This window comes from Hyla sarda, chromosome 9, assembly GCF_029499605.1.
Source record: "Hyla sarda isolate aHylSar1 chromosome 9, aHylSar1.hap1, whole genome shotgun sequence".
In the NCBI taxonomy this organism is placed as follows: Eukaryota; Metazoa; Chordata; class Amphibia; order Anura; family Hylidae; genus Hyla; species Hyla sarda.
The window spans coordinates 41735727-41750530 of NC_079197.1; the positions used below are offsets into that span (position 1 = coordinate 41735727).

At 39.4% G+C, this 14804-nt stretch overlaps 1 protein-coding gene across 7 annotated transcripts in view; it reads left to right on the top strand.

The window, feature by feature from the left end:
- LOC130290603 (rho GTPase-activating protein 20-like) overlaps nucleotides 1-14804 on the top strand; it is a 231051-nt gene that overhangs the window by 186750 nt on the left and 29497 nt on the right. For all 7 annotated transcript variants that reach the window (XM_056538451.1, XM_056538452.1, XM_056538446.1 and 4 more), the window contains exons 3-8: nucleotides 2771-2941; nucleotides 4393-4539; nucleotides 8012-8053; nucleotides 8340-8424; nucleotides 11680-11757; nucleotides 11979-12045. In XM_056538451.1, coding sequence (XP_056394426.1) covers nucleotides 2771-2941; nucleotides 4393-4539; nucleotides 8012-8053; nucleotides 8340-8424; nucleotides 11680-11757; nucleotides 11979-12045 — 590 coding nt within the window. The remainder of the gene's footprint in view (nucleotides 1-2770; nucleotides 2942-4392; nucleotides 4540-8011; nucleotides 8054-8339; nucleotides 8425-11679; nucleotides 11758-11978; nucleotides 12046-14804) is intronic.

Sequence of the window (14804 nt, forward strand, 5' to 3'; positions counted from 1 at the left end):
GCTGTTAAATTGAATTTAAGGGACTGATCTATGTGAGTTTTATGGCTTACAGATTTACACTGAGGATTTACACAGAGACATAAAGGGAGGCTCTATGTTGAGTTATGTAAGTGCAAGGTGTCTACATAATGTTCCTGTACAAGGGCCATCTGTTGTCTGTTACACACCTAGGCCAAGTTTTGGGCCCAGGGAATGCCAGAAACCAGAAAGCAGGTTGTTCACTACTATGAGAAGTTGCTTAGCTCCACCTTACAACTGTGTGGTACCAGCATAGCTTGTAATAATGCTTTTCTACCAGTGCTATAAAGGAGTCCACAAAACCCCAGGAGACCATGTCATAGAACCCAATTGTGGATTTCCTTACAAATCCTTACAATATGATATACATGGGAGAGATTTATCAAAACCTGCACTGAGAAAATGCTCATAATTGCCCTTAGCAACCAACCAAGAAGCAATCAGATTGGTTGCTATGGGCAACTATTAAAAATTTCCTTTGCGCAGGTTTTGTTAAATCTCCCCCTAGTTGCATAATATGTGGTTTTCTTTTGTTGGGTTTAGTGCTATATAATTTTGCCAAACTGACTGTCAAAGTAAATGATAACCGCTAACTATTATTATTATTTTTTTTTTATATTATTAGTATTTTTATTATTATTACTTTGTCCTGCAACATACAACCATAGCAGTTCATGCATCATTTTTATTTTTGCCTGGCAAATCATATTTATGATTAGTACAGCCTGGAAATTTTCAAGATGTTTTTTGGGGATATAGACAAAATAAAATTGCTGATATATTTAGAAAAAGAACTTAAAATCTACGGTACATGGAATAGGAGTAGACCAGGGCACTGTATGAGTGACAAAATATTATACCAACCTTAGAAACAATTTTCTGCTTTTAGCATCAGTACTGCAAAGTTGGGCTATCAAGAAGAAAAAGTCTTCTACATTGCTGCTTTCCCTTCCTGTGTTGTAACACACTCTGGTTTCTTTGTTTTGTCAAAGTTTTTATTGTGATTTTATGTTAAAAGTTTTGTTTTATTAAAAACGTTTTATATTATATTTAGTTTTAATTTGAATGCCAATGTGTAATACTTGAAGGGGTATTCCAGGATTTTTTTTTTTTATTTGACTATGTTACAGGGGCTGTAAAGTCAGTGTAGTTCATAATATAGTGTCTGTACCTGTGTGTGACGGTTTTCTCACAATTTTTATGTGATTTTCACCCCACTATTTATTTTTAACAGAATACAAAATGACTATTGTCTCAGATTTTTCCCAGCTTGCAATGCGGCCGAGACCTGACTCACTAGTCAGCTGATGACAGGGAGCCTGTCTGCTTCAATGGGTGGAGCGATCGCTTGGTGGGAGAGAGATCAATCTGCAACTAATGCAACAGCTGTAGGCACCCTGATTGATACCACAGGTCTTTTGAATGGATGCAGTTCATTTATGTTTCAATGGGTGGGGTGGCTGATGTGTGGGAGGGAGGAAAATGTAATTGTGGGATTTGTAGTAAAAAAAAAAAAAAAAGAAAAAAGAAAAGTCAAATAGGAAATACCAGTTCACAAAAAGCTAGCCACAGTGTTATGGTAATCTCACAACATAGAAATTTAGCCCCAAGATAAGTGCAGATCCTTCCTAAGCATGTCCATTACTGTCTGCCAGGTACGTACTAAAATCACCTAATGGTGGATAACCCCTTTAATGTTTCTTTTGGCGCTGCAGGGAAATTGAACAGTTTTTGCAAGGTTTTTCCACAAATCCAAGCTGATTGATGAGATCCCAGTAGGGTTGATGGAGTTGGGGGGTTGGGGCTGGGTATTTGTGATTATTTTATTTATGTGATTAGTTTATTATAATAGGACCCATCTAACAAATAGTCTTTCAAAAGATAGTCCAAAGCAGAGAACCACCAGTAGCTAGAATAGTGTACTTGAATGAAAGTGCAAAATACCCAGGAGATGATTCTGTATTATGCTTGTAAAGAAAATAAATATCAAAAATGAATTGAGAATATGTAAAGCCAGGCAGTGTTTAGAGATGTTCTGGAGCTTTTCATTTTAGAAATGTACTTGCATTTCACAGTTGTCCCAAGGATTTCTAAACAGGATACATGAGAGGAATCTTTTCTTCATTGCCATTAATGTCCCACCCTGCTTTGGAATGATGTGCCCAGCCTGTGCTGTGACAATTCACATTGCTTCTCTGCCAGAAGACAAGGCACACGAGCAGCTGTTCTGTTTCATATAATGTTCTCTATAGGATATATCATATAATGACATTCATTGTCATGCAAAAATACTAAACCTAGACGTAAATGCTTATAGCAAACAGGAGATACTCTTGCACATACAAGTTTGCTAAATGTTCTAAAACAAACAGTTCTGTAGAAATCTGACAGTAAATCTGTTTAATTTTCATCTGAAGTTAAGCTGAGAGTTGGGAGTTAGTGGGGGCAGGGCCTAACAATTTTTATGTCCTCTTTAGACAGAACAGTGGGGGGAGGCTCCTGCTGCAACCAGTTGTCTTACAGACAGAGGAAAGTAATATGGAGAGAGCATGACTGATAAAATACATACGATTTTTTTTTTTATTTCTCAATATTAATTGTAATATGAAACAAAATATGATCAAAGAAGAGATGAAGATTGAGAGATAAATGAATATTTTTAAAATATTTTAATAGACTGGTAATGTTTGCCCATCTACTACTATATAGTAGTATAAATGCTGAGAACCCTAATGCTGTACTTTGGTTCCAGGGATATAACTATGATTCCTGCACATTCTGGGAATGGGCTTCTCCTCGGAGCTTTCTGTAGCCCCAATAACATGTTCATACTAAGAGAAAAAGTTCACCTATCAAGTGGATGGCAGACACAAGAGAGACATCTTTTCCTATTCAGTGATTCCCTGATCATCGCCAAGTCAAAGTGAGCATATCTGACATGACATGGATTGTTATTACGAAATCTCTGAAAAATAATGCCATAATTTAAAAATGAATAACCTGCGCTGTATTAAAAGAACAGTCAGCATGAATGCATATGTGTGCTTAAAGGGCTGTTGGCTGCTGTATGCTCCACAGGAAGTTGTGTAGTTATTTTCTGTCTGACCACAGTGCTCTCTGCTGACACCTCCGTCCATGTCAGGAACTGTTCAGAGCAGGAGAGCTTTGCTATGGGGACACATTCATAGGTATCAGCAGAGAGCACTGTGGTCAAACAGAAAAGAACAACACAACTTCCTCTGTAGTGTACAGCAGCTGATAATTACTGGAAGGATTACGTTTTTTAAATTGAAGTAATTTACAAATCTGTTTAACTTTCTTGCACCAGTTGATTTAAAAACAATAGTTTTCCACCTTTAAAGGGGCATTCCTAACTCATAATTTCAGCTTCCCAGCCCACTCTGGCCTGTTTACTTCTGCCAGAGGTGGTCATGAAGAGGAAAGCAGACGAAGCAGGGAAGTTGTACAATTTGCATAAGTCCTATTAACACTGTGAGCTACATTGTCTTACATAACTCTGGAAGTTACATAAAGAGAGTAACTTACTGGGCTTCACAGTTTGTACAATTTCCATTAAAGTCGATAGGAGTTATGAAAACTGTGCAACTTTTCCGCCTCAGCTGCTTTCAACTTCATATCCACCTCTGGCAGCCGTAAACTGGCGGCTGGAAACTGAAATTAGAAGACGGGGCTACCTCTTTAAAGGGTTATTTCAGTGATCATGTTCTTTTTAAAGGAATGTAGGTGCTTTCCAGAAAATGCCTGACCGGATTCAATTTAGTCATAGTAAAAGCACTGATATTATGCAGGAGAGATCTCCCTGCTGCATCTGGCATTCGTTTAGTGTGTTGGGCGCAGTGTCACGGTCATGTCCTGCTCATGATGTCATGGCCGTGCCCCCTCAATGCAAGTCTATGGGAGGGGGCATGATGGTCATCACGCCCCCTTCTATAGACTTGCATTGAAAGGACATGGCCATGACATCGCGGGGCAGGACCATGACGTCATGAGCCTCCACCCCACATCGCTGTTCACTCTGTGCACCGGATGTCTGGGGTGCCATCCTTCTGATAGGGGATAAGATGTCTAGGGGCAGAGTACCCCATTAATCCACCTAAAATCCGTGAGGATAAAAACCACAATGTACCTGTTTACTAAACTAAGAGCAGACAAAGGTACAGCTAACTCATAGCAGACTGTGTTGTATGGATCCATAATACCTACAACATACTTCTAATGACTTGAATAGTTATCTGTTAGATATATCATGGACACATCTCTCTACATATTATTGATCAACAAATTAGTTTCTATGTCTTTGAATGAGTTTTGAACGTCTATGTCATAAGTGTTCGATTACTTCCTTCTTCCAAGGTCTTCTACCATGAAGCTAAAGAAACATGTTCGCCTGAGTGAGATGTGGATCTCGACATGCCTTGGAGAAGTATCAGAAAAAAAATACTACCCTGAAGACTCCTTTGTAATTGGCTGGCCCACAGCAAACTATGTTGTCACATTTAGGTATAGTCCTTTTATTTAACTTTAAAAATCATAAATGTTATGTAACTAATAAAAAAAACATTTTTTAAACGTCAAAATCAATTTCAGCCAGCACCTACTATAGGAGAGGGGATAAGATGTCGGAGAAGATGTCTGATCGCTGGGGATCCCCGTAATTTCCCTGCTGCACCCGGCATTTGTTTAGAGCATCAGGTGCAGCACTGGAGGCTCGTGACATCACGGTAACGCCCCGCTTGTGATGTCACAGCCATACCCCCTCAATGCAATTCTATGGGAGGGGGCGCGACTTGCATTGAGGGGGCGTGGCCATGATGTCAGGAATGGAGCGTGACCGTAACGTCACGAGCCTCTGCCCCGCATCGCCAGTCATCCGGCATGGAGAAAAGTTGTCTGGGGTACCGTAGCTGGCATGGAGCAAAGTTAACTGGCGTGCCCACGGGGGGGAACCCCGCGATCAGACATCTTATCCCCTATCCTTTGGAGAGGGGATAAGATGTCTAGGGGCAGTGTATCCCTTTAAATATTTCTTAGCTTTAGTGAGGAAATTGCTATCACTTTTTTACTGTGCCCTTGTATTGCAATCTTTGAGTCATTGGTGCCTTTTGACGTGGTTCATATAGGGATACATTTCAGAGACATCTGTTAGATTTTTAAACATGTGTTATTATTTATTATTTTTATGAAATGTAAAAAAATTATATTTAGAAAATGTTTACTAAATATTGTATTGTATGTGTTATTTGCTTATAGCATTCTCTGTCAGATTCTGTGATGAACCTGGAAAGTTTCACACGCCTGCTAATAAGATTCTTACTGCTCAAATCGCTAGCATAAGCATAAGTACATCAGATTTTACTGGATAAGTTCCAAGGTCATATGTAAAGGAAAAGATACAGAACAGCCCTTCTTTGTAAAGCACAAGGAAAGCAGATTACTTAAACAAATGCAGCAAATTCTTTTGCAGATAGTTGATAATAACTTCCTATTGTGAACCTAGATTGCACGGTATGGCAGGGTCACTATAATGAGTAAATAGGAGCATCATCAACATTGTCACCATTCTTCATTGTGCAACCATGTAGTATGTCCCAAGGTGAGGAGCAAATTTCCAATATCTCAATGCGTTTGTGCTGGGGAACTTTGAGAAAAACCTTTACAGCCAACCTGTAATGTGGATACTATGTCCCATGTGGCTGGTGCTCCATTATCTGTGAATGGAACCGTTGAGTACAGCACTTCTATAGACAATGAGCAGCAGGGCACACACACGACCAACACTCCATTCCATCAGGAGACTCAGGACCACTGTTCACGAGAACTCACTGATAGAGGATAAGTGTTGTTGGTGCAACCCCTTTAACCTCTGAAAGATAATAGATTTAAATGTACATCCTATTGCCCTGGTACTTTGCTCACCAGGACGAGAGCTGCCCTCTCTTCATGCATGGCGGGACCCGACAGCTATGAGCTGCTGGAGGCCTACTGGTAATGGCGGACATCAGCAATCAAGCTAATGCCTGGAATTAACCCTTCAGAAGCTGTGGTCAATACTGATCACAGCACTTGAAGCATTGTGGAGGCTTTGTACTGCTCATCGGCGCACCCGGAGTACGATCGCACGGATTCACAACCAAGATGGCCTCCAGAGGTCCCCTCACATGCCTTCTGCTGCTCTCAGGGGATTTTCTTCTCAGGCAGACCAGAGAAGTAGATCATGAATATTACTGATCACTGTTATGCTTATACATAGCACAGAACAATATTAGCAGTCAAAAGATTGCTATAATTGGGAAAAAAATTAAAAATAAATAGTAAAAAAAAGTTTTTAAAAATGTGACTAAGCCCCTCCCACAATAAATTCTTAAAGTGCCCATTTTTCCAATATTAACAAAAAAGAGGTGTAAAAAAAATCAATAAACAGATTCTGTTTTGGTGCGTTCGGAACTATCAAAATATATATTTCTGTATACAGAAAATCAAAAAGGTATAGTGGGTCAAAATAGGACAATTTTAAACATACTTATGTAGAAAATATAGAAAAATATGTAAACATGGGTATCAATTTAATCGGCTTGACCCACAGAATAAAGAAACATGTCATTTTTAAAGTTAACTGTACAGCATAAAAACAAAAACCCCTAAAATTTAAAAAACAAAAATGAAGCTGGCTATGTCCTTAAATAATACCTGTCATAAGTAATAAGAATTAATATATTATAGATTAGCCTATTTGAATTAGCTTTCTAACATACTCCTTAATAAAATTTAGTAACTTTATGTGTTAAATTAACCCCTAAAAAGTGTGGCCACAAGGGGTCCTCCTTCTGGTCCTGCCCGCAGTCCTGCTTACAGATTGTCTCCTCTAGCAGCCTGGCAGAGACAAAAGTCAGAAAATGCAGGTGGGACCTCAGCTCAGCACTGTGTATAGAGTTGAATATAACGGAATATTTCCCTTTATGCTGTACTAGACTGTAGAGTCATGATGCTTTCAGTGCATGGTGCTGAATATTTTACTAAATATTGTGCTGAATATTTCTGCTTTCTTTGAAAGCTGATGGGCAGATCAGAGCACGCAATAGAGTTCAGTGCCGAGAGCTGAGGGGTGTGTGTGCAATCTCAGCCAATCACAGCCCATCTCACACTGAACTGCTCTAAGCTGTGTGTACCAAAGGGAGGAAGGAAGTTCTCCCCTGTATGGCTTCAGATGATGTCTCACCTTCCAGGAAATGCCCCTTCCCAGTCTGTGGAGACACTATTATTGAGTTAGAAAACTTAAAAATAACAAAAAATAAATGCAGGTAGTGGTTTATCATGATAAGGGGGAGTGAACTGGGAGGAAAAAAAAGGAAAAAAATGTATCAAGCTTATGACAGGTACTCTTTAAGTCCCAAATGGCCTGTGTTAAAACAAATAATGAAGTCCAAGGTCACAGCACCAAAACAGAGACAAATCTGATATTTGTATTGGTACCCCAACATGGCAGATCCAGATTTTCCATTTTGGTGCTGTGACCTTGGACTTCATTATGTATATGAATTTCCGAAGTGGCTCTTTGGACGGTCGTCTCCATGGCGGATAACTCCAGTGTTGTCTTCTACTTCCATTGTTTGCATCATTTCATAGTTACACACTGGAATGTCTTTCATTGCATGAGTGTTTCATCCATTCTATTAATAAACAATATAAATAGCATTTATAAGGTAATATTCCTCTTCTTAGACGCCGGAGACCAAATCAATGAAAACACAATGTTCAGGTCAATGAAGATAAGGACAAAAGTTGAACTTGGCAAGAAGTATGATCTTGACATCAGGAGGAGGAAATCTAGACTGTGCATGGTGCTAAAATAGAAGCAGGAAGGGCCCTTTGCTTATGATGTGGATGGGAGGAAGGAACTGGGATATGTCTCTAAATGTACCATTGGTAAAAGAGGTAGTTATTTCATTTCTTTCTGCATTGTTTTCTGTTGTAGTTCCTCCGAGACAAAGGAGAAGTGGCTTTCAACTTTGTGCTGGTAAGATTTTATTCCATCTTAACTCTGTCATCCCCAGAAGAAATATAATTTTCCCCGGCCTACACGTTATTGTTAGGTGTAGACTTAGCTAACCAGCTTCTTCTTCTTTTTTTTTTTGCTTAGAATGTGTTCTTCTATTTCCAATGGTCAACACTGAGTAATGCTATCAGGAGGTTTACCAACCTACCTAAATAATTGACTATTTCACTCAGTATCTAGTGCATTCTTTTTCTTCAGTTTCCGTCCACACCATACGACTTGGATGACTTCTATTGTTTATTCTCAGGCATATTAATGAAGTGAAGAAAAATGAATATCCCCGGAAAATCCCTATTAGTGTTTTGTACCTGGAGGCAGATGAGTTCACATCTGTAAGTAACGCTCTTCTTTCTCTGTGTGGGAATTATGTTGTGTTGTTCGGGGAGGTTTAACTATGGAGAATTCATTAGGCATGTTGACACTAATTTACACTATCTAATCCATTGTTTCCTAAACAGTGTGCCTCCGGCTGTTGCAAAACTACAACTCCCTGGGAGTTGTAGATTTGCAACAGCTGGAGGCACACTGTTTGGCAAACACTGATCTAACGCTTATTATAGGTACATTATATATACCCTAAAAGATATAATTGACCCCCACTGACCCCCTCCACACCTGTTCTTATCTATAATACATACAATTGGTTCCCCTCCAATCCCAGCCAATTCCCCATCTGCTGGCTCCTTCTGCTCCTATCATATCCCTGTCTTTTATATTGCTTACTTATCCCTTAATGTTTCCTTCTATATTAAAGAACAGTACAATAACATATACTGATCATTTATCATCATTTTTAAACCTGTTACGCTTATTCTATACTTATACTATCACTACATCTATCAACACATTATGTACTCTCGATAACAATTCTCCATTTAATTGCTTACTATGCTGAATAGAAGGTAAATAAGCCACATGCATGATCACTTCCCCACAGATACAACAGCTCACATCTGGCTGGGAAATAAGAGATGCTGACTCTTCACTTCTCTTCTTGATCTTCAGAAAACGTTGCATAAAAAACTAATGACTTTCTGTTTTCTGTGTCCTGCTAAATATCAACCAGTATTTATTCGCTATTCATGTCAAGGGAGATTATTATGTATCTGTTAAGTATATAGAGTTAATAAGTGTCTAAAATTATGTTTGTCATATCTATATATAAAAACTCAATGTGTGTGTGTGTGTGTGTTTGTGTGTGTGTATGTGTGTATGTGTGTGTATGTATGTGTGTATGTTCCAGCATCACGTCCAAACGGCTAAAGATATTAACATAAAACTTGGCCCACATGTTACTTATATGTCAACAACAAACATAGGATAGGTAATTTAACCCTTACTCACACCATTTGTGAGGGTTGGGGTTTTTGTTTAAAGTCCCATGCAAATCAATGGGAAATGTATGTTCCCACATAACTTCCGTACGGCTGGAGATATTTCAATACCTGGTACACATATTACAGGTCAGGGGGTATGAGGATGGGATGGGAGGTCGGGATAGGAGGTTGAGATAGGAGGTTGAGATAGGAGGTCGAGATAGGAGGTCGAGAGAGGAGGACGGGATATGAGGTCGAGATAGGAGGTCGGGATAGGAGGTTGAAATAGGAGGTTGGGAGACGAGGTCGTGATAGGAGGACGGGATAGGAGGTCGGGATAGGAGGTCGGTATAGAAGGTCGAGATAGGAGATCGAGATATGAGGATGGGATATGAGGACTGGATAGGAGGTCAGGATAGGAGGACGGGATAGGAGGACGAGATAGGAGTTCGGGATAGGAGGACGGGATAGGAGGACGAGATAGGAGAATGGGATAGGAGGACAGGATAGGAGGTTGGGATAGGAGGTCGGGGTATGAGGATGGGATATGAGGACGGGATATGGGGTTGGGATATGACAATAATATATGAGGACGGGATATGAAGTCAAAAGCTTCCTCTGTTGATTTTCCTCCACAACAAGGATTAGGAAGGAAAAACCGGGCAATGCCGGGTACTCATCTAGTGTTAGATAAAAATGAAAACAAATACTCAATGCTCCATAAAGTAGTAGACCCCAAAACAAAAGAGAGCATAAATAATATGAAATTAATAGAAAATATCTGTATTGAAATCAAAGGTTAAAAACATAATTAAAATGAATGTAAAGCAAACAAAGGGCACATGGTACACTCAAGAGAAAAATATGTGGGGGTGAAAGTATTAAAAAGAGTAACAATTGCAAGGAGAAGACAGAGAGACAGATGTCGCAGCTAAGAAAAACTGAAGAGTAGATTGAAATAGTCAAGCAAATAATATGGTTCTACTTGACAGCTTATGGCACTATGGGAGTGCACTGTGTACTACTACGTTGTAGGTTAGAATGCAAGAAATTGGTTACTGTACCTTAAATTGTGATAAAGCTGTAATGTTTGAAGGGGTTGTCCAGGTAAAATTTTTATTCAATCTATGTGCCCAGACTGCACAATAAAACTAAAAGTTTCTACTTATCTCCTTCGCTTCCTTGTAGCCTTTGGTATCGACTGCTGCAGCACTTCACCAAGCTGCAGACATCGTCACATCGCTGCTTAGCCAATCATTGCAGGGAGGATATTGCTGTGGCCAGTGATTGGCTCAGCAGCAATATGATGTGACTACTGCAGGTCCGTGAAGTGCTGCAATGGCTAAGACTTGGCGCAGATACTGGGGACTACAAGGGAGGGAGGTGAGTGGAAGCTTTTTTGTGTTATTATGCAGTCTGGTCACATTGGCTAAATAAGTTTTCACTGGACTAAAGCCTTTAAGACTGTATTGCATTGTTTATACAACTGTATCCACATAGTTCAGACACCCCCTAGCACAGAGTATCAGCTTGTGAATTATTGTTTTAATATCATTGCTCCTGTTTTAGCTAATAATATTAGGTACAAAGTTTCTGGATTGTCTTGAAGGAGTCTTATTGCTGGTAAATGTTGTGCCTGTTTTGGAGAAATTAAGGTTTTCTATTTCCTATTAAGGGTTTATGACATTTCAGTGGGGTAGAGTAACAAACCTTACAACTGCATAGAGACTTAAAACGCTTCCATTGTATTCCATATATTGGGTTCCAGTACATGATTTAATAAAGAGGATTATTAAAACGTAATGAAGTGTAGTTTTTATATACAACCTGGATCATGAAGAGTATTAGAACCATGACCAACATTGCCAAGGGGCTCAGACAGTTCTCAGTTTACCCCTGCTCTATGGTAATGCACTGGTGTAAATATCCACTCCGAGCACCTAATCTGCAGAAGACGGATCCACGGCCGAAATATGTTGTAGTATGAAGTTATTGTGAGATCCACATCTTTGCCTTGAGGTTCTTGGGGTTGGTTTGTCATGTTGTGTCTGCAGCGCTATATGTTTTAACTTTGCCTTTTCTCCTCCGAAGACGCTTACACTACATCTATATGTTCATGTTTGTGACTATTGCTTTTTGTGAATGTACCTACCGTGTCAAGAGCAAAGGGTGATACTAGATATGCAAAATACAGTATTTTGTTGTGTAGCATACCTTTTAGGTTCCTTCTTATTGCTCATTCTGGTGTTTTGCCTTCTGTTCTAATACTAGAATACCACAATTACTGTATGTAACACAGATGATGCAGAAAAAGTGATTAAACAAGCGACTCAACAGCTCAGAATCCCTGTAAGTACAAAGACATAAATGAGAATATACTGTATAATGTCATATAGAATGTTCACAATAATACATTTTTTAGCAGAAACAATACTTTGACCCAATTGTTTCAATATGCGATATATTTTGTTCATCAAATATTACGGTTAGAGGAGTAACAAACTATCCTGAACATACAAACTATGAATAAATATCAGTTTAATATCCTGTTTTGTTGTATTTCTTTCCAGGGAAGAGCGAGTGACTACCACCTGTGGGTGATGTCTGCAAAGGATGAGTCTTTATATCCTCTTTTTGGTGAGAGCTTTGCGGAATGTCTGAAAAGGGTATCTGGGCACCACATGTTATCTTAAAAAAAAAAAAAAGCTTCAGTTCCAGCAGATTTCTATATAATATCCACTACTGCATTTATTGGGGTTGTCCAGGAAAAGGAACAAACTGTGTATGGTGTCAAAAAGTATAATAAAGCAACTTACTAATATAATGTCATCAGGCAAAGTGCAGAGATCTCTCCATATCAGCTCTGCTCTCTTCAAGTCACACTCTGAGCTCCAACCCCGCATCACATCGCGTCGGTCCCGGCGCTCATCAACGGCCGTGACCCGCGGCTAATACCACACATCGCCGATCGCAGCGATGTGCGGTATTAACCCTTTTAAAGCGAAAGTGAAAGTATCTCGGCTAGTCAGTTGGGGTGTTCGGGACCGCCGCCGAACAGCTTGCAGGACACCGGGAGGGCTCTTACCTGCCTCCTCGGTGTCCGATCGAAGAATGACTGCTCCGTGCCTGAGATCCAGGCAGGAGCAGTCAAGCGCCGATAACGCTGATCACAGGCGTGTTAATACACGCCAGTGATCAGCATAGGAGATCAGTGTGTGCAGTGTTATAGGTCCCTATGGGACCTATAACACTGCAAAAAAAAAAGTAAAAAAAAAAAAAAAGTGTTAATAAAGGTCATTTAACCCCTTCCCTAATAAAAGTTTGAATCACCCCCCTTTTCCCATAAAAAAATAAAACAGTGTAAATAAAAATAAACATATGTGGTATCTCCGCGTGCATAAATGTCCGAACTATAAAATATATTGTTAAACCGCACAGTCAATGGCGTACGCGCAAAAAAATTCCAAAGTCCAAAAAAGCGTATTTTGGTCACTTTTTATACCATTCAAAAATTTATAAAAAGTGATCAAAAAGTCTGATCAAAACAAAAATCATACCGATAAAAACTTCCGATCACGGCGCAAAAAATGAGCCCTCATACCGCCATGTATGTGGAAAAATTAAAAAGTTATAGGGGTCAGAAAAGGACATTTTTAAACGTATAAATTTTCCTGCATGTAGTTATGATTTTTTCCAGAAGTACGACAAAATCAAACCTATATAAGTAGGGTATCATTTTAACCGTATGGACCTACAGAATAATGATAAGGTGTCATTTTTACCGAAATATGCACTGCGTAGAAACGGAAGCCCCCAAAATTTACAAAATCGCACAATGATTTTTTCTTCTGTTTCGTCGTGAATTTTTGGGTAAAATGACTGATGTCACTGCAAAGTAGAATTGGTGACGCAAAAAATAAGCCATAATATGGATTTTTAGGTGGAAAATTGAAAGGGTTATGATTTTTAAAAGGTAAGGAGGAAAAAACGTAAGTGCAAAAACGGAAAAACCCTTAGTCCTTAACCCCTTAAGGACGCAGGACGTAAATGTACGTCCTGGTGAGGTGGTACTTAACGCACCAGGACGTACATTTACGTCCTAAGCATAACCGCGGGCATCGGAGCGATGCCCGTGTCATGCGCGGCTGATCCCGGCTGCTAATCGCAGCCAGGGACCCGCCGGCAATGGCCGACGCCCGCGATCTCGCGGGCGTCCGCCATTTACCCCTCAGGTGCCGGGATCAATACAGATCCCGGCATCTGCGGCGGTTCGCGATTTAAATGAACGATCGGATCGCCCGCAGCGCTGCTGCGGGGATCCGATCATTCATAACGCCGCACGGAGGTCCCCTCACCTTCCTCCGTGCGGCTCCCGGCGTCTCCTGCTCTGGTCTGTGATCGAGCAGACCAGAGCAGGAGATGACCGATAATACTGATCTGTTCTATGTCCTATACATAGAACAGATCAGTATTAGCAATCATGGTATTGCTATGAATAGTCCCCTATGGGGAATATTCAAGTGTAAAAAAAAATGTAAAAAAATGTAAAAGTAAAAGTAAAAAAAAAGTGAAAAATCCCCTCCCCCAATAAAAAAGTAAAACGTCCGTTTTTTCCTATTTTACCCCCAAAAAGCGTAAAAAACATTTTTTATAGACATATTTGGTATCGCCGCGTGCGTAAATGTCCGAACTATTAAAATAAAATGTTAATGATCCCGTACGGTGAACGGCGTGAACGAAAAAAAATTTAAAAAGTCCAAAATTCCTACTTTTTTAATACATTTTATTAAAAAAAAAATATAAAAAATGTATTAAAAGTTTTTTATATGCAAGTGTGGTATCAAAAAAAAGTACAGATCATGGCGCAAAAAATGAGCCCCCATACCGCCACTTATACGGAAAAATAAAAAAGTTAGAGGTCATCAAAATAAAGGGATTATAAACGTACTAATTTGGTTAAAAAGTTTGTGATTTTTTTTAAGCGCAACAATAATATAAAAGTATATAATAATGGGTATCATTTTAATCGTATTGACCCTCAGAATAAAGAACACACGTCACTTTTACCATAAATTGTACGGCGTGAAAACAAAACCTTCCAAAATTAGCAAAATTGCATTTTTCGTTTTAATTTCCCCACAAAAATAGTGTTTTTTGGTTGCGCCATACATTTTATGATATAATGAGTTATGTTATTACAAAGGACAACTGGTCGCGCAAAAAACAAGCCCTCATACTAGTCTGTGGATGAAAATATAAAAGAGTTATGATTTTTAGAAGGCGAGGAGGAAAAAATGAAAACGTAAAAATTAAATTGTCTGAGTCCTTAAGGCCAAAATGGGCTGAGTCCTTAAGGGGTTAAGGGGTTAAAGGGGTACTCTGGTGGAAAACACATG